Source organism: Leptosomus discolor, chromosome 9 (genome assembly GCF_034619465.1).
Source record: "Leptosomus discolor isolate bLepDis1 chromosome 9, bLepDis1.hap2, whole genome shotgun sequence".
NCBI lineage: Eukaryota > Metazoa > Chordata > Aves > Leptosomiformes > Leptosomidae > Leptosomus > Leptosomus discolor.
The window spans coordinates 28,834,099-28,855,208 of record NC_141399.1 but is presented as its reverse complement, the minus strand read 5'-3'; the positions used below and the strand labels follow the sequence as shown (position 1 = coordinate 28,855,208).

The window sequence follows — 21,110 nt, the reverse complement described above, 5'->3', positions numbered from 1 at the left end:
TCCCCACTATCATCAGCCTCGGGAGGTCACCAAGCAGAGCACAGAGTTGCAGAGTGGTCCCTGATGGACACCTGCGTGACAGTCTGCTTCATCAGTTCTTCAGGCAATTTGTGAGCTGCTGGGGGTGGGGGGTGGGTGGGTTGAGAGTTAGATTGTTGATAGCGTCCCTACAAAGACTGCTATTAACAGCGTGCTACACTCTGCTTCTCTACTGCAGAAGACAGAGTGGTATTTGTGTTCCCATAGCATGTTGTAAAATGCATGAGATTTTGCTCATCCTCCTTGGAAATGAGAATAGGAAAATGAGAGCATCCTGAACCAGAAGCTATTAGAAGAGCATGCAGAAACCTACAGCGATTTGTGCTTTATTTTGTCTTCCTAGCTATGGATTAGAAGGACTGATTTTTTTTGCAGTGGGCTTTTTCCATAATGGCACTCTTGTATTGTTTGGTCAGAGCTTGCACAGGAGGAAAACAGGCTGCTGAATTTAGTCACTGATCTCTATTAGCCGTGGCCTAAGGCTATGCTGAGATTTATATCCCATTTGTACTGTTGCAGCTCAAAAGAAGAATGTTCAGAGGATGACAAGTGTATTCTGAGTAGGTATGTTGTTTCATTTTGATATGAAACTCTTTTTTTTTTTTTTTCTGCTTCCATTGGTCAGAAATGAGGTTAATAGGAAGAGAATATAGTACAGTGCTGCAGTGTCCCTGTTAAGGTAGAACAATAGCATCAGAAACAGTGCTTTAAAAATTAGCTGCTTTTATTAAATGAAGCTGCATTGTGCTGGTGTGCACAGTGCAGTCTTTCTTTTTTTTTTTTTTTTAAACATATACTGCAGTCAGCGCTTCCCTAACGAGGTGGCACTATTGTTGAGTTAGAAGGATAGAATCATCATATTGCTTTAGGGGACAGCAGGATTTAAAAGGAGATGCCTTGCAGCCCTGTTTTACAGATTGGAAGCATCGGTTTAAGGGCATTGGCAGAATCATTTCCTTGTTCTTAGCAGCAGCCACTGCTGTGTCAGTAGTGTGTGGAATGGAAGTCCTAGTTGGTAGTCTGTTATGGAAACGCTGTTTACTGTTATTGTAGTACCGTGGTGACAACATGCCATTGAAATGGAAAACGAGCTCTCCTGCTATCTGGAAATTCCCAGTTCCTGTGCTTAAAACATCCAGGTCATCGCCACTTTCTCCAGCATACATGTAAGTGAGAGAAATGAGGATAATAAGGTGGGATTGCTTTTGTGAGACTACCCTGTGGCAAAATACCTTGTTAAATATTAAATGACATTGGCACTCAGAATTTTACGTTGTTTTCTATGTAGACCCCCCCCAGATTTTATCCTGGATGTTTCATGATGAATTGTTATGTCGAGTCTTTCCCTCTTTGTTGAAACGTAGAGAAATTGTGCGGATTAAGCCATATTCGTAGTAATATTGTCTGTGTTAATTTGAAAAGTTTGTGCTGATGTTAATTTGTAGAGCTGATCTTGAACTGATAAGTTAAGCTTTGACGCAGGCTTTCTTTGTAGTGTATATGCTAACATTTCCTCCTCCTCTTACATTTGGAAATTAAACATGAAATCACCTGCTGTATTGTACTGCACTTTTGTTCGTGTAAGTTCTCGTATAAAAGAAATCATCCTGCTTTGGACTTGATTTATTCTTGAAAGTCTTAGCCTTAATACAAATTGAATGGTTTTTACAAAGTTACAGTAAAAGCTTAAAACATAAATATAAATCATTCATATCTGAATACTTCCGTAGTTATGCAGTTTGTCCATGTAAAGTAGCTTCACATAAGAGTATTTTAATACACATGGAAACAATATGCCTTTGTCTTGCTAAATCTTGATGGAGCTTTTGTTCACCTTTTGTTGCTGTGAGTTCTGTGTTAGCATATACAGGTGGCTTTTTTTCCTTCTGTGGGATAAAACTAAGTATAGGGTACTGAATTGCTTCTGCCTTTATTTAAGGAAGGAGCCCTTTCAAAATGATGGAGAGTTGTTTTAAAATGCACAAGTAGCAGTGCAGATGACTTCCCTATCTGGAAATTACTATGAAGACTATTACTTTCCAATAGTATTCCAGGCTAGTACTGACAATATTAGTACATTTAAGCTTGTATTCTTGCAGATAGACTTTTACTTCAGATACTGTAGGGACATGCTGTAAGAAATAGGTATTTACAGGTCCTCTAAATGTGTCTCTTTTTGGTGGTCACTGATAATTGCGTTGATAGGCAGTGGAGCTGAAACAATACAATGCTGTATGCGTGGTCACTATTGTTCTCAGTCAGAAAGGCTGGGGTTTAAGGAGCTAACCTGGCTGTATAGAACCTGTGCTGTGCAAGCTCAAATTTTGAGATTAATTTTCATGGAAGTACTTCAGCCTTTTCACTCACTGGATGCATCAAATATGCTTAAGGCTACCAAAAGATAAACTGTTTCCAAGAAATTGCTACTTATTCTGAGTTTTTTAAAAATATGACTAAATACAAAGGAAGTATCATGATAAAAGCAGAGTCGTCAGACATTGGAACCTGTTTCAGAGAAATGGTGTCCTTAGTGTTGTATGTTATGCTTTTTTTTTTTTTTAACTATAGTACTTAGTAAATGCAAGAAAAATCAGAAATAGCCTGGTCTGATCTATCTGCTGCTGAAACTGAGCATTTCTTTTGTGTGTTGCCTTTAAATTGCTAATCTAGCTCTGTGTATGCTCTGGCTTTTATGATGGGGATCATTGATGTAGCTGATTATCTCAGTGTTAAAAGTATGTGAACAGGTTTAGTGATCATGTTTAACTATATGATGCTGAGCTTATCTGGAGCATGAGAAATATGTGATTAGCAGCCTTAATCATCTTTTTACAATGAGTCAATGTATCCTAGTGTTTATGGAGATGTTTCTTCCCTGGCGCACACAGTCCTGACATTAGCAGGACTCTTAAATGTAATGTTAAATTATTCATATACTTTATAATAAATAATGGGAAACACTACGAAATGGCACCTATTTGATTAGGCAGTGTATATCAACTGATAAAAACAACTGTGTAATTTAGGTTGACCAGTAAAATAGGTGATGGAATTCATTATCTTCATTGCAGAGATTACAGTAAACTTCCTATTGTTTTACATGATCTGATGTCTTCATTCATATTTCTAAGTTTTCTTTCATAAGTGATACTCTGCACACTGGCAAAAGGCTTATGTATTGAGTGAAAGATTCAGGAATAAGTGGCGTGTGAAACGGAAGATGAATTGTTGTGAAATGACCATAAAACTCTTGAATTCAGATGAACACTTCTATGCTTGTTATTTTGGATCTAGAGTATACAAGGGTATGACTGAGCTTTTAATCCCTTTAATACTTGACATCTTAATCTTATGAAATAGGTTTGTACTGTAATTTGAAATGTAATGTAGATAGGTCTTAAAGGTGGTTTGAGGTTTTTTTGGTACTTAAAATGAAATTCCAAATTTTCTTTTTTTTTTTTTTTTTCTAGTAAAGCTGACCTTAACTTTAAAAGCTTCATCTTGCTTATGATTTATATGTAACATATCTAGAGCTTAAACTGATTGCCAGGACACATGGATTTTATTAGTGTTTTGGTTGGTCTGTGTACCCGATACCTGAACTCTGCCTTAGTTTCCTTGTGTTGAAATGCTGAGACTGGTGGTTACAAGCATATTAGGCTTCTTGGATGAAGCAGACTTCTACGCACAAAGTACCACCATAAAATGGTTAATGGTCTTGCAAGCTGTGCAGCTGGTGTGGTTTAGCTTCAGTCTCCGCTTGAAAAGTTTGCGGTAGTTCGTGAGGTGGGGAATGAATACAACGAGCTCACCCCAGAGAGTTCTGTGCTGTGGGAGACTTGTGACTGGGTAGTAGGTGAAATAAAGGACCCAATGAAATTGAGCTGGTGACTTTGTAGGTGAGGACATGGTTCTGTTACTGGGAAGTCTGCTGGTTTTGCTGGGTCTGGTACTGCTTTCCTGGCAATGGGAAGGAGCAGCAGTGAATTGCTGCCTCTTGGCTGGTGGTATTGTTTACCACCAGTTATTTATTAGGGATATTTTCAGGATATCGTGATTGTGAGAGGTAGCTCTTCATGTTACGCAGAGGGAGAAGGGTCCCTCTGAAGGGGAATGCAGATATCCCATGGCTTCTGTTGGAACTGGCCCGGAGTAGCTTGAGCTTTCCCCCAGGTTGATGGAGAGACCCAGTGATATTGCACAGGGAAAATTAATATTAGAATTGGAGCACTGGCATGTGACCAGTATATGTAGGTGTAATGAAGCCTGGCTTAGTACATGAGTTAGGAATGTGCAAATATGTGTGCATGCATATGCCTTTGTCAAGCAGCTTTATGTTTTCTTTCGTGACACTTACGGCATTGGGTTTTAGAATATAGATTCCTTTTGTCAAAATGAGTATGAAAGCTGTTACAACAAGTTTATGCTCCGCTAGTGACATCATATGCATATTTGCGGTTGTGACTATGTGGGATTAGACCTAGGTGACTGAATATATTATGTGGGCAGGTGAGCAGTTTCAGCAAGGGAATCAGAGGAGAGGACAAAGTGGTATTCCTTGGCATCGTAGCTGTGTATTGATGGCCACGTGTTTAAAAAAAAAAAACAAACCCAAAAAACCCCAAAAAAACCCTCAAAAAAACCAACCAAGAAAACGCAGTGACTAACATAAGCAGAAGTTAAGAATTGAAGCACTTCAGAGAGGGTGAGGAACGGTTCAGAATTTAGTTGTGTATAACAGCTTTGAGGCATAAAGGAATATGCATCCCAGTTATTGTTCATGGGTCATGTAATCTCATACATTAAGAACGAAGAGAATTCTTTCTTATTCACGCTAGCAATGCCGTTTGTATTGTCTTCCAAAGTTGTGCACATCTTCTGTTAACATGTATGGAAGAAATATTTGTGGCAACTCTGGAGATTACAGTACTATGATGGACATCTACAAAGAATTCAATAATACAGAAATACTATGATTATTATAGAATAATCCTATGTCATATAAGAATGATTGTTAGCTGTTTTCTGAACAGTTAAATGTTCAGTTAAGTGTTTTTAGTCTCCAACAGGCCATGTTTAAAAATCTAAAAAAAAAATATAATTCTTAATGTAGGATAATTTGTAAACTTGGTGACTTCTATACATTTACAGGAATAGTGTGTTGATATTGTAAATGGAAGCTATCCTTTGTATGTGTCTTCATCAATACCTGACTAAAGTTGGGAGAAATAAACAAATGCGGTATTCCAAATACATTGCTGTCAAAGGGTTTGCAACATGGTCTGTCTGTCCTGAGTCATGTGAAATTTGTCTGATGGGAAATGCTTTGCAGTAATGGAAATCAGTTACTGTGCAGAAAAGTAGAATAAATTCTTAATACTCTGGAGTGATCAGCATTAGTTTTAGCTGCTTATCTAGGATATATAGGTTAATGCTTTTGTGTCTTCTTTCAAATCTCAGATTTGCTCTACAGTGAGCTCTTGGAATTTATGCTATACAATGATATATGCTTAAATGGGAAAAGGTGTGTATGCATAATTCATCAGACTGTCTGTAATAGTCCTCTTTTGTGAGACCACCCTGGGTGTCTCTACTGTCTTCGTTGGTCACTTTTAGTAAATAAACCCTTTTGTTGGGCTCTGAAGTGTTTGACAGTCTATATGGCATTCACTCCAAAACAGACTCGCCTATCTTTGGCAATATTTCTGTTTTGAGCAATAAATTCCTGGGTATTTCAAATTTCAGCGTGTTGAAAGTCAATGTGCAGGTCACCCCAAATATTTAACTAATCTGACAATACATGCAAACAGATGAATTGGGCGGGTGGGGAATAGAAGGGATGTGTATTTCATAATTAGACTGGTTGTAATCCCAGCAATTTTGTATAATAGAGTTCTCATTTGTGCGTGTTGATTTTACTTTTGCTTTTTAAATAATACATATTTCAGTAGATTGTTCTAAGTTTGAAATGTGACATTTCATTGCAGTAATAAACTACCAAAAACCAAAGTAAAAACCAAAACCTGGCTGTCATGAAGCTTCCCAGTGCTAGTGGTTTTTCTGGGCAGACCTTTGTATGTGATGCTGTGGCTTACAGGTCCTCAAAATCACATTCTCCTCCTTGTATAGCATGATGCTGCAATATTGACATTATGTTGTGACATGCTAAAGCATCTTTATTGAATTCTTATGTTGCTCAGCCTCTTTTGCCAGAATGTCAGTTCTGTCAGTTTGTAATTTTTGACATTATTTCCTTGTTATTGTTGAAAAATCTTGTTGTCTGATTACTTTCTACTCACTGGCTTTTTAAGTGTTATGCAGTATTTCCTGTTGAAGTTTGGATGGGGATGCCTTGGATTTTCATAAAATACTTGGTGAATATTGGAGTTTTAAAATAATAGTCACTTGTTTAAAATGGTAGTAGTGGAACTGGTAGTGTAGCAATGCGTAGCTACAGCACTGAAGTGGAAGTGCACATCTGTATTATTGCTGTAATGTTTTGTCCGTCAGTGACTGAGATATTTTTGCAACTTAGATATTGCAACAGTGTGTTTTTCATGGGATGGACAGGTCACCAAACCTGTTATCTTACATGCTTGTATTCAAACACTTTATCATGTAGGGAAAAACTGTTCTATGATTTAAAGTAATTAATGTCCCTCTACGTTCTCCCCAGGAGACTGTAATAAAGGAATGCTAAAACAACTGTGAGAAGTGACAAAGTGTGCGGAATGGTAGAGCAGACCTAGGAAGCAGAAAGAGCAGGGGCTGATTAACCCTAATGTCAGAATCCTGTTTGCTTTTTTTTTGCTGGCTTTTAAGCTATCAAAATTACTCTGTACCGTATGGGGGGGGGGGGGAGGAAGCTAACTCTCTGGAAAGGAGGTGTTCCTAAATCTGTAACAGGAATACAGTGGGAAGTATATTCTGTGACCAAATCTTGCATATGCAGGTGCCACCTTAGACATATATGGGTCTTTGTCTCTAAGGGACCATTCTGCAAACTTAACAATTTCTATGTGTATGAAAACTACCTTTAAGACACATGAGGTAGAATGCAAAATGTTTTTCTTAAGTGTTTTGTAATGCACAGGAAGTATTAAGCTGCCTAGCTAAAATTATGACTTGCGGTTTGATTACTTAAGACGAAATATAGAGGGCAGAGAAAGGATGTGCAGTGTCAGTTCAGCCTAAACTGTGAAATCTGACTGTTGTATTTACTTTATTTCCTTGATGTTCGATGAGGTAGGTTCTGCTTTTGTAGAAAACCTACGAAGCCATGTGCATTTGCTTTGCTTTTTCTGTTTTTAATAGTAGGAATCAATAGATTAACACCAGCTATGGCAAAAAGTCATTAGAGAACTGTTTCTAATTTAGCATCATTAAACAATCTGAGTCTGCAAATTTAAGCTACAAATGGCTCAATGAATGTAAACCTTTTGTCAAATAGATAAATGTGGATGTGATACTAAGGCTCCCAGAGAGACTAAATACTGTTAGGAACAAAAGCTTTATAGCAATGGCTGAGCCAAATATTGCTTTGTTTCTGTGGAAAACAAATTTGAATTAACCAGCAGGCTGTAATTATGCTGCAAACAGCTTGAGACCTCTGATAGTTTAGTTGTTTAAGATGGAATTTTGAGGAAAATATTTTCTGTGTGCATATCCTTAGGAAATCATACCAAAATAGTTGATGATGTTTCTCAGTTATCTCCTCTTTTGCTGGCTTTGTGGGACCTAATTTTGTGCTGGCTTTGGTCACAGTGTGGCCTTACTAGGAAGTGATACAAAAAAGTTCAAATGATATTAGTAATATCCTCATTTCTGTGTTGTCCTTTCCACCCAGATCCATTGGTGTTTGGAATAGTGATCGTGTCTTCAACCATCTGAGTGTTTCTAGTAGCCTTCATCATTTCTGTTGACATCATGGGCTTGCATGCTTGGGCAGAAACTTTTTGTCAAGATGGTGATTGTGCGTTGAAGTCCAAAGAGGCTTGATTGTATTTTTTTTCAAAAAAAGGTTAAAGGCTTGACATTTATGCACTAGTCTTAAAAACTTTGCTTCTGGAATTGCTTAAGTAGGTTACCTCGAGCCTGACTCTGGTTGAACAAGGTTCAGTGTCCCTGTCCTTCGAGCCGGTTTGTGTATGTTGTTCCCCTTGTGGCCCTGCAACCTTTGGTGATTGTGCTTGCGGAGCTACTCAGGCTACATTGCTTCAGTATTTAATTTCCCCTTTAGACACCTTAAGCTGGCCATTGCAATGAGCACCTCACGCTATAACTGTGTCTGAACAGCAGTTAAAGTTGGTGGGCTATCTGCCTCGGCTTGCTGCCCATCTGCATGTGTCCAGAAATGGTCTTTATCCTTCTCTGATTTTGGGGGGTTTGGAAGGCCTATATCCTCCTTTCCTGCTGCCCTTGGCCAGAGCCTTGTGAAAGTGAAATGCTACTTCGCACTGATTTGCTCTGCTATATAGAGCCTGGTTTTCTGTTACCCATCTACAGAACACCCTTAGTTTAGAGGAAAGGTGGAAAATGGGTATAGGAACATCTATTTGTGTGTTAATTTCAGAAATGGTAAGCTTTATGGAGATTTGGAAGAGCTCAGTATCAGGTTACTAAACAAATGTTTAAATATTTTGTTGTTACTGCTGTCCTTCTAATCTATAAACATGGTCAGGTCTGAGAAGTGAGATACTCAAATACAAACATCAGCGCATTGCCCAAGGTGAACAGTGTTCTGCACAAGCTGCTCTAGCTACTTCTGAAAATGCCACTCAGAGTAGTTAAAGCGCGATGTTAATTCACTTGAGGTAAAGGTTTGCAAACTTCTGGTTGTGGTGGCCCTTTTAAAGTGAACAGCACTAAAACGGCTTTTTAAAGAAATGTAGTAACCTGATAAATGCAAAATGTTTCTAGTTACATTATCAGCCTTTAGTTCATCTATTAAAAATGCAGCCTTTAAACTGTTCAGTAAAACCAGTGACATCTGAAGCCCATAGCATGGGAACAGTGGTCATAATAAAAAAAGGAAAAGAGGCATGATTCCTATTCCTAATGCTTTGCTTGTATCACAAGGGTGATACACACGAAGTGATTTAGGTCCTGCCTTCAAGTGCTGTTCTTGTGTTCATCCTACTTTAGATCTTTAGCAGCAGGGTCTGTCAGTACCTGTGTGCCCCCAAAGCAAGTACTGAAGTTTGCTGAGCATGTTGGTTGGGCTGTTAAGGAGTTAACTTGCTCTGTCAACATATTGGAACGAAAATTACCTTTTGTCTTTTTCTCTTCTAGCTGGAGTCATGTATCTGTTTTAAAATACAAACTTGCATTTCTATAAACTTTTGCTGTATTTTTGTAATAAACTATTAACAAATTATAAATCTGGCTAGTTTTACTGAGTTACTGATGCCACAAAGAACGAGGTTAGAAAATGCTGTTAAAAGATGAGGTGTTATTTTAGGGGAGGACAAGTGTGAAAGTAACTTCTTTATCAGAATAAAGGATTTCCTGCAATCGTGTGGGTGGAAGATACAGAATAGAAGAAATGTGAAATACCGTGATTGTGTAATTTGTTCATCTACTTTGTATTAATATTTGAATTTCTAAATAGAAGCATTATGAGATTTTTCTTTTATACAATGCTGCCATATCAGTTATGCTTATTGAGCTCCTAGGTGGCCATGTAATTTGTTGGAGAATTCCTAAATTCATTACTTGCAAAGCTGGAACATCTGTTCATAATGGGAAGACAGTAAGGTAGTCAATACTTACATTATTTTTTGGCAGACTAAGCATACTAATATACTTTTAGGCAGATTATGCATACAAAGTAAAGAATTACTCTGTATCTAATAGCAAATGAAAGTTTCATTGTATTTCACTGGCCTCTTCATTAATAGGTTCATTAGCAAAATACATGTGTAGCTGCATGTATAGAGTAGCCCTGTAATATACCAGAGCTTTTTGATAGATCATAAAATAGTAAAGATTTGTCTTGGAATAAGAATATCTTAGTATTAAATTGAAACCTGGTTCTTCATTTGGGGACAAATACCAGAGTACTGGCACATGCCAGGAGTGATAGCTGAAGATGCCATTTACCAGTGACCAGAATGCTTGCAGTCATGGTTTGTTGAGTAGTAATTTGACAGAGAAAATGAGGTTATAATCCTTTTAAAAACAAAAAAGCTATTGAGCTTCACCAAATTAAGAATTCACTGTCTGGCCAATATGGCTTTGGCAAGCTTTTACGGAGTTACGTAAAGACTGTGGGTTTTAAATAAATTGGAGAACATGCACTCTAAAATATCTGTAGCTGTAGGCTGATCTCCTTACTTTGTTATTTGAAGACTGTGCCCTATGCTCTGACAATTTTAAACAGATCAGTGGTTCACTGATGTAAATGAACAATCCCCAATAATGGTTGCCTTGTTTCTGTTGCATCAGAACGCGTTCAACTACTTCTGCAGAAAACATCGTAACAGAATATTGTTTTATTTCATTTCTGCCACTGAACTCTGTACAGAATGGCAACTCCATAATTTGAATATTCTCATTGAGATTAAAACTTGTCGTAGTTTCCACAGATCCCTGCTTATCATGGGTCACCTGGATGCCTCTAAACCGTTTTAACAGTTTAATATTTGCTATGTGCTTTAGACAGCAATTTGCTTCTGTGAATCATCTTGTAACTCCAGCCAGTTCAAAAATATTCATGAGTATTTGCTGGAAAGTTCCAGTACTTAAAGCATATTTTGAAGGAAGGTACAAACTACAGTTATGGTAGAGGTGCGGTCACCTATGTTTGTCAACAAGCCTTCCACTAAGGATCAAGTGAATAAGGTTCAAGTTCTGGGTCTGACTACAGGGTCTCGTGTCATGCTCCTGGTCACAGGGTTAGTGGCTCTTCTGTTCTATAAGTATTTCTGTTTCTGTTCTGAAGTCAGTTCACAGTTTCTTAATTCACTGCATTTAATCTAGAGAGATTGCATACAGAATTGGGAGCAGTAATGGACAGAAGTCCTGTAAATACTTAGGCCAGTCTGTGCGTTTTCAAACCGCCTATTTAGTATTCTTCTGAAATACTAAGCTCCCTAATGTTTGTGCTAGTGTACGTGTTTACTCATGACACTTCTCTATGTGCAGGTGCTAGCAGTTAAACCTAGAAACTCATGAAGACTCATTGAGATGGCTTCCACCTTCCAGTTGCTTTTTCATTAACAGAAGTCAAATGTTCTTGTTGTTACCCCGCTTATTTTGCTCTGTGTTGTGGCAAGATTCAGGGAATTGTATACCTTAAGAGCCACTGAATCTGTATCTTTCAGATCACCGAAATACTAAATAGTACTACTGAATTGTTCCATTTGAACTTTATTTTTTCAACTAGGGTGGTGTTTAGCTATGGTTCTCCTTTGCCTGTGCTATGAGAAAAAAACAACACCCAAATACCCACAAACGCAAACCCAAAAGTCAGTGTAGCTTATTCACATTAGTTCAAGAGTTTCCAAGCTATTGTTGTGGGTGTTTTCTACATAGCTCAACACTTGGTTTACGGTTTCTATCTATTTCTAAAGTAATTCCTGATTGAATAGATTGTCAAAGAGGGTGTTCAGGTACCTTTTAGTAGGTGAACAAGATTAAAAATAATATCTTTAGAGAGAAAATAAATGAAAGCGAATCTAGTAGGCAGTCATCTACAACAAGAAAACTTAACTTTGTTTTTTACCGTTAAAAAAATAAGTATATCTTCCTTCAAAATTGACAGTAAGTTAGGCAGTTAAGATATATAATTAGTATCCATATAATGCACACTTCATATTTCATTGCTGCAAAAATACCAGTTGGAAGTACTTGGAGGATTAACTTGGAATCATGAGAAAAGCACTTTTGGTTACAGTAGCTAGGAAAAAACTATGCTGTACCTTAAAGAATCAACATAAGGTTAGAAAGAAAATTCTGACTGACAGCTTACTCTCTGATAGCAACTAATTAACCTCCAGTGCCTTTCTCTGAACTCTGAACCACTGCTTCCCAGAGGTTACAGAAAGAGTCAGGCAGCTTCTCTGCCATGCTATTGCAGTGTTAATACTCGTTTCACATTAAATGCCAACATTCCCTTATTCTTAACACTATAATGTTCAACCCCCTCCAGACCAAGTGTATGCATTGAAAGTGGTGTTAATATCTACATTTAGAGCGACTTGTTGTGAATTATCACTATATGTTATTGTAGTTTTAGTCACCTCCTCCCAACTGGTGTTGTTCGTTTTTTGTTTTTTGGTTTTTTTTTAAACCCTGGTTAAAAATGCTACTGCTGTACTACTTGTTTAATGATTTCTGTTGATTAGAGCAATAAAATTAATTAGAAAATGAATTAGCTTTCTTCTTTCGTGGTATGCTTAATTGTGATATATTGCACTTACAATAAAGTAAAAAAATCAATATGTTTACATTCATTATTATCTAATTAATTATAGTGCTTAGCAGACCTGTGTTAATGAATGTAAATAATGCCTTTGGTAAGTGTCCAAACAAGACAGATGCACTTAATGTGTTTTTGTTGGGAATTCGTTCGGATATAAAGCATGTTACTCATCTGTTCTGGGTGTGAATGGCAGAATTATTTCTGAATATTCACTTTACAACCCCCCAAACAGAAGTTATATTCTGAGTAGTTTAAAATTTCTTTGCAGGGTAGTTTTAAATTGCTCTCATTGTATATGATATAGTGCTTTTGTTTCTGTGTGAATTGGTATCAACACAGTGCATAAGAGCTGTTGCGTTTTCACTTTGTCTTACAAAGTCGGGTTTCTGTTGTTGGGTGAAGATAAATGCCGAAGCTGCTTCAAATCCATTGACAAAATCATAATTTCTAGTTGCTCTGGGAGTGCTCTTTCCCTCTCGATGAGTGTCACAAGGCTGGATTTCAGGGGATCAGTGCACTATCTCCAGGTCATGTTGCTGACTTGCATTGTAACTTCTGCCAGAACCAGCTCCCGAATTGTCACTTGCTGCATAATGGGAGAGGGCGCTTGGCCTTCTGAAACTGTTAAGCTGTAGGTAAAAATGGTGGTGTATTTAAAAAACAAAACAAACCACCAACAAACAACAAAACCAGAAAACAAAACCACAATTTGTTTGGTCATAGTTGTTTAGATATAAAGCAAAAACCAGTATAAGAATAATATAATCTGGTTATCTAAATTCATTCTTGTAGAGTCATATGCAGCCAAGTTAATGTTTGAGACTAGAACTGTAACATTTATATTCTGGTGAATTTTTATAATGTGGAAATTTGCAATTTTTAATGTCTAATCTGCATACACAAGTTCCTGTGCGTACCTAACAGCAAATGTGGAGGAGAAATAGTGAAAATCTGTTCTGCAGAAGAGCATCAAGTTGTGAGCTGCTGAGCTTGTCTATGTGATATAAGTATTAGACAACTCACCATTATTTATTGAAAATCAGGTAAGGGAAATAACTGCTTATAGCCACACTTGGCATGTCAAATGCTTACTTCTAATTATTTCAGGTGTTTGGAAATATATGGTATCATCTTGTTGGCTGTGCAGTTATAATAAGGCATGTTGTGCTATAGAGGACCTCTTAGGACAAAGCTTGGGAAGTTTTATGTAATGTGGCCTGTTCAGAAAAATGCTTCTACTATCACTGCCATTGATGGAATAAATGAATCGTGGCCAAGGTCTTTGCCTTCACTTGTAAAACTTAGGAAGAATGCTCTCTGTCAGGAAATAAAGTAGCATGGTGTGGCAAACATGGTAAAAAGCCCACTCCAAACAGCCAAGAAAGTTGGTTTATTTGTATGTTTCTGTTCCTAATGATTTTAACTTATGTGTACATCTTTTATTTTCTTCTGAGTTTAGAAAAAGTGTTTTAAAAGCCCTTCATATAATGGCTATCCAATCTGACATTTCATGAAGATCTTTCAAGAGCAAATAATAAAATTCGTGCTAGCTGAATCTGCGGTTTCTCCCCACCCACGCTTACAAGTCTCCCCAGGTTATTTTATATTTCTTCTTAGAAGTACATCTACAAATTTAGAGACTGGGTGTACTTTGAAATTATGTCCTTTGAAATTATGTTAGACTCTTTTCGTGATGTGATTGTATTAAAACTAAAACACATGCAAAAAAAACCCCAAACCCAAAACACACTAGAACAAAGTGAACAAAAAAATATTTTGGGTCATGAGCTAGCAACTGCTTTGCTGCTGTTACATGGTTGGTTGCCAAAGATAGTTTGGAGAGCACTTTTCTAAGGTACACCCTATAAATTTTTACTCAGATTACACTCTGAATTTGTTTTATAAAAGAGATAATTCTGTTTCAAAAATGCCACAATTCTTGTATGCTGCAGTACGTCCACACTTACCAATTTTTTCAGATGTCTGGATATTGGGTTGCTACATTAGAAGTCAAAGCTATTTAGATGTACCCTTGTTCCTACAATCTGTTGTTACATCTATGTGCATAAAATCTCACTGTTTCAAACCTATGTACGCTGTTGATTGGTGAATTTGTTTTGAATATGTCTTCATAGTTGCCCTTATGTTCTTATGGGTTTGAACAAGGCACATCAGTGCTATCAGGGTAACGTATGAGTTTCAGAAACTGCTCTAAGTAGTCTATGTACCCAGAGAAGATGGGGGTAAATATTTTAGTAAAAGGAAACAAAACTTTTTTTTGGGGGGGCGGGAAATTAAAATTATTTTTCATCAAGAAATTCCAAATTTGTCCTTACATAGTGATTGCAGTCAATATTGGGGTGAGGTGGGGTGATGGAATTTAAGCACATTCTTGACATTTATTTAAAGTAATTTCTGAAACTAGCTTGGAGGCCAATGTTTTAACCTGCATGTTTAAAATTTGGAAAACTTTGTATCTGAGATTTGCAGCAGTTCTGTCAAACTGCTATGAATATCTTTTGAAACATGGAGTCTTTATTAATAATGAAGATGTTCTCATCACTGGATTAACAGCTTATGTTTGCTAATTAATATTGTGTATATATGCATTATGCTGCTATGCATGCTAATAGGCAGTACATTAGATCATGGAATTTCCAGGAACTAGTTATTAATATTTCTGGAGGTGAAATTTATTTGCATTTCATAATAATTATAGGTTAGGGTAGTTAGAATCTCATATGCATATCTCTTTATGTAAACCTAATTTACATATCAAGATTAAAATGGAAAGCTAATGATATACTGCAGTAATTCTTTAACAGTTCTACCTAAAATTAGCCCTTCCAATCTAGATTTGGACAGTAATTGCTTGGAGTCAAAAACATAAGTATTGACTTCACAGTAACAAATCTTAAATTAGATTTCTGAAGTGGTTGCCTGCAGTAGCTGAATACTGGATATCATGTCCTAAAGGAGTTGTTCTAGTTGTGCATTTGTAAAGGTAGCTTAAAGTTACAGCTTGAAACTCCACTATGTATAGTTGTATTATGTTCATACTTGTGCGAGGTAATGGAAGCCATAAGAATGCAGTTACAGAACTTTAATATTAAACTAGGGTTTTAATCTCTTAGCTCTCCTTGTCAGTCTATTAAGATACTTTATTTTGAAAACTGGATGAAATCCTTGCAAGCATCCCACAATACTGCAAGCATCACACAGAAATAAAATAGTGTGCAAGTGTCTTAATCAGGGAGGTGAGGGTGGAAGGAAAAGGAAAAATTTATTAGCTGAAAATCAAGTTATTGAAGTTAGGCTGTTGTAGAGACGGTTAACACTTCACTTTCTTAGAGTAGATGAAGGGGATCACTAAGGACTGATTCTGTCACCTGTTGATTTTTGACCTATAAGGTCTATGCTGTTAAGTTTCATCCCAGAAGACTGCGGTTTTGATACACAAGAGCACTCTGAATGAATCTGAGTTTGGTCTTAACGTTTCTTTATTCTAATCTTCTTAGATCTCTCGTGGAAGAGGAGGATCCTCATATGAAAATATCTCTTGGTAGCAGCGATATGGGCGTCTCTGCCCATCTACAGTCTTCGAAGGCAGGGACCACAAGATTTTTCACCAGCAATACTCACAGTTCTGTGGTATTACAGGTAATTAAATATTCTTGTGTCAGTATTGATCTGTACTGAGAATTTTGACTACTCTAAACAATGTCTCCACTTAGTGGACTTTATCAGACTACTAATTCCTAAAAAGCCACAGAAAAATGCATGTTAGTGTGCTGCGCTGACAGTGTCCACAAGCAAGCAGGGCTTGTAACTTCTTTTTCTGCAAATTTAAGGTTTGACTTTTAGCAATCTCTATCCACTCTCAGTTTCTAAGAGGTGATATTGTTTAAACCAGGAAGCCACACCTCTATCAATGGTCATTTGAATATAATCATGTAATTATGTTAGGCAAACACTACCATCTCCTGTGTGAAAGCTGTCTTAAGGACGTGATGAGGAGTGCTCCGTGTTCCTCCTTCATGTCCCTGAGATGGCAGAGCCCTGACAGGTTTGATATAGTGCCCTATACTGGATCTGACTATATGGCACTATCATATGATAGAACATTCTTCTAATGGATAAAAATGTTACCCTCTCTAAAGCTTTAAGAACTTAGTCATTTTATCTTCTCATTTCTGCGGGAGCTTTTACATGCCATACAGAGTCAAGCTTACATCTTGTATCGCTCTTGCTACTTTCCAATGCAGCCTTTCTCAGGAGTGCAGACGACATCTGCATGGCATGACTCCTTGGAGAACTACCACTTATATTTTTGAGTTCCTGCCTAAATAGATTGCCTACATTTTGGGACAAAAAACTGACACTTTTTTTTTTTTAAATTCAGAGAAGTTAGTGATTGTTTTGATTTAGTTTCTAAGGCTTGGGCATCTGCGTATAGCTCTCCCTTGTTTGAATACAGGGCAAAGTGTTCAGAGCTTATTTCTTCTTAATTCTATTTTTTTCTTCAAAATTTGAGCAAATAGAGAATCATTAATTGTAAAGCCTTGTTTGTAGCAAGTACAGGCAAGTAATTTGAGTCATTGAAATATGTTAGTTTTATATAATCCTGTGTTTTGGCTTCTGATTTATTTGAGGTAGTAAATAATTTTTTTCGTTTGCACTCACTTTAAACCATGAGGGCTGATGCCAAGACTTTATAAGTGTTAAATCTATAAAGACAATATTTTACCTTCTTGTTAGTACTAGAAAAACATCAGAGGTGCTGGGTTGAAGGCAATTGTTTTATGTTTGAGCTTCTGTTCTGCAGTGCATGAAGGAAGCGAGTATTCCACCTATCCTCCAGTATTCCCAACCGGGCATATCTTTAGAGGAAAATCTTACTCTAGGATGCTGTTGTAAATTACTTTCTTTTTTGTTACATTTAGCCATTATAAGTAATTCAGAAAAGATCAGATTTATAAAATGAGCTTGTTTTAGAGTTTTTGCCATGTAAACTCTGGTGATAGATTTGATAATCATGGATCCAGGTGACAGATTTCATTTCAGGCCCCAGTATTTTGCAGCCTCTTAGGCTGCAAAGCATTTAAACTGGTGTGGAACAGAAATATTTTATCTAGGATGCATATATGTCCAGAAAGGGTAGGTCCAAAAAAGATACCAGTCCCTACCTGAAACAATTGCTGGAGTGCAAGCTTACAAAACAAACTCCTTCCTGAAAATAAATTAATTAGTGGAATAAAGCTACTTTCTAAGGCCCAGTGTAGTTTGCATTCTTCAGCTGTTTCTGGAAAATAATCATTATTCTGCTTGTTTTCCAATGAATAGTTATCAGTGAATATATTGGAGATAACGGTTGCAAGATAGCAGATTATTTCGTAGTGACTTTTTGAAACAACAGTACATAAGTACATAAAAATAAGTATTTACAGGAGGGAAACAAAAAAGATTCCTGCTCTCCTTGCAAATCAAATGGATACTTTGCATTTTGCTGTTCTTGCAGGGTTTTGACCAACTGCGAGTGGAAGGTTTGCTTTGTGATGTGACGCTTGTTCCGGGAGATGGTGATGAAGTCTTTCCTGTTCACAGAGCAATGATGGCTTCTGCAAGTGATTACTTCAAGGCTATGTTCACAGGTGGTGTTTTTGTTGAAGTAATGTGTGCTGCTCTTGAATTGCCATTGTTTGGACACTCAGACATGTGTTGTGTGTCAGTCAGCCCAGGACTGCAAACAACTCAGTGTAGTTGTACTCTCTCTACTATTGCACATTTTTTTAAATTAGACTTTAAAATTGTATCTTTATTTTGTATAAGTTTATGAAATTATTTCAACCCAATCAAAATAATCACATAAAGTTACCTATGTCTTTTTCAGGAGGAATGAAGGAACAGGATTTAATGTGCATTAAGCTTCATGGTGTGAACAAAATAGGCCTAAAGAAGATCATTGATTTCATTTATACTGCGAAACTTTCCCTGAACATGGACAACCTTCAGGACACCCTGGAAGCTGCCAGTTTTTTGCAGATTTTACCTGTTTTGGACTTCTGTAAGGTGTTTCTTATCTCTGGGGTAAGGCTTGCTACTTGTTTCATATTTACAATGATTAAGGCCTTGGTATTGGTTTGGGGTTTTTTGGTATAAGTGCAGTTACTATGTAATAGTCAAGATTAAGTCTAAAACTTGCTGTTATTCCTAATTTGGATTCACAGAGAAGAAACTTGTCTTGTAGTTTTCTTGAAAATCTTTTTTCTTAGTATTACGTACAGCGTGAGTTTGATTTAAATGTTATACCTCATTAGAGTTCTAATTCCGAAGTGTGATGATAATCATAGTTCCGAGATTTCTTAGTTGGTGCTCTCGCACTCTATATCCTTCCATAAGAAAGCTACTTGGTGAGTTAAAAGAAAAAAAATAATAATAGAGTGAACTGCTGTTGCTGTCTGTTAATATACTTTTTGTTTTGAGGAATGAAGCCCACAATTGTAATGGTCGCTGTGATCATCACTACATCTTGTTTGTAAAGCAGTGAACTTGGTCACAGTCCTTAGAATAATACATCCTCTAAAGGGATTACTAATAGGCATGTTACAGAAATATTGGTTATAGGAGAAAAGTAGCTACAAGGATTTTACGTTGTTTGCCATATTTTACTAGAACTAAAAATGGTTTTGAATGCCTACTGGGAAATATTCTCTCAGAATCACCAACATAAGTGCTTCTGTAAGCAGGGGACAGCCCCCAGAATAGCAGCTGACTCCTCTTCTGCCAATAATGGTTCGTTAAAAGAATAATACTTTTGTAGCACAGTTGCTTTTGTGTAATTGAAACAAATGAAAAGTTTGCCCTGCAAAGCAGTACTGTAGCTCCACTGCAGTACAGTCTATTTATGGCTTAGAGTTGCCCTGATGGTTTTTATTTATTACAGAGATTAAAACCTCAGGTCCTGAACCCACTCTCAGAGGAGGGGGAACTTCGATAACAACCTTTTTTCCTCCTCCTTTCCTTGCCTTTTTCAGACTTGGTATCCTGTTTTGTTTTGAGGCTGTGCTTTGGAGAAGCATGCCATACTCCAAGTTGAATGTCAGACAGTTTTGCAGTTTTCTCTGTATTAAAAACACACGTCTGTTTTTGCAAAAGCAAGAGAGCTGTTAAAGATTCAACTTAAGTGATCACTGGCTTCTTGTGTAGGCTTTTTCCTGGGTTCTGTCTTCATGGGTGGGAAAAGGCAGGTAAGGAGAGAGATGTGACATGAAAACCCTCCATGCATCTGGCCCCAACCTCTGGTTAAAAGCATTGGATTTATACTCATCTGTTTAATCTTGGTTTTTATTAAGCATAGCTCACATGCACACTCTGTTATCTTGGGTTGTTTTTCGGAAGTTTTGGTTTTTTGAACATCCCTTAATACTAATATCTCGGATATCAGAGGTTTCAGGTCTCGCTGCATGACTGCACTCATTCTAGTGCTACAGTCAATTTACTGCATACGTTTTGTATGCTTCAGTTATGTTCATTTTATTTCTGTAGTTAACAGTGCAATCTCAGAATATGGGTGCAGTTATCTCGTTTCTAACTTAAACACAGTACTTAATGAATGCCAATATATGATGCTTCAATAACCTTCCTGGTTCTTGCCCTGCTGTCTTGGATTAATATAACTCTTTGTCCTGTCAACAACAAGGAGCACCTACTTTGTGGTGTCGTAGAATGAGAGCTGTAAGACCTGTGCTGTCAAAGCAGTTCTGCCTAGAGACACACTTCGGCATAATTTCTAATGCTTCCTGGACGTTTTCTGATGTTAATTGCTTATATACTTTACTAGAAATCTCACTTTACCTGTAATGGGAAACTGGTGTGTTCTACATGAATTATAATATTTGGAATTCAACTTTCTGATAGTCTGTAGTGAGAAATAAAGAAGCAGATATTCCCTCTGCTCCCCAGAGTACAGGCTCAGAAATGTGACCTCTCTAATGAAGATATGTACCAGGATTTATGCAAACAAGAGGACTCCAAGCTGCTAATAACAGCTATCTGTTTCATAAGGAAAGTGTTAGAGGCACTTAGGCTCTAACACTACTGTTCGGCTTTTAATTTTGACATATTTTCTAATTGGCCAGTTCTCTGAAAATGTTGCAATAATGTTTCATGAAACTTAATACTCTCAAATCCTACACCATGTATTTTATGTTGCTTGGGGTTTTTTTACCTTCCAAAATGATGCAGTTTGCCTCTCCAGGGTTGATCTTGCTATAAATGCCAACTTGGAATAAGGTCTTGGTATTCTTTTGAATCAGGGATTTGGAGCGGCCTCTCTTTGACAGGAGGTGAGCCACAAGGACACAGTGTTGCCCATTCCCCTTTCTGGGTAGGACAGTTGCTTGTTTTGTTTCCTTAGGGAAAAAGCTTCTTTCATCTTAAATACTATTATTTCAAATAATTTTTTCATTATTTAAAATGCTTGTTTTCTGAAAGTTCCTTCACTTACGATGTTGACTCAATCACTGTTTTGGTTCAAGTAACAAATGTCTTGTTTGATACCACATTTTAAAAGAATCAGGAAGCCTTTTTCATTCTCTTAATTTTATCAATTCTCTCTTCTGAAATACTTTCATTTATACCCATGTCT

The 21,110-nt window shown here is 37.1% G+C and overlaps 1 protein-coding gene across 3 annotated transcripts in view; it reads left to right on the top strand.

Moving 5' to 3' along the window:
• Nucleotides 1-523: 523 nt before the first annotated feature.
• KLHL13 (kelch like family member 13) overlaps nucleotides 524-21,110 on the top strand; it is a 36,345-nt gene continuing 15,758 nt past the window's right edge. For 2 of the 3 annotated variants that reach the window (XM_086470002.1, XM_009949074.2), the window contains exons 1-4: nucleotides 524-603; nucleotides 15,982-16,123; nucleotides 17,982-18,114; nucleotides 18,354-18,550. In XM_086470002.1, the coding sequence (XP_086326128.1) occupies nucleotides 524-603; nucleotides 15,982-16,123; nucleotides 17,982-18,114; nucleotides 18,354-18,550 (552 nt within the window). Of the gene's footprint in view, nucleotides 604-1,107; nucleotides 1,206-15,981; nucleotides 16,124-17,981; nucleotides 18,115-18,353; nucleotides 18,551-21,110 lie in introns of those variants that run through there. The other variant, XM_009949073.2, reaches the window with a different exon arrangement.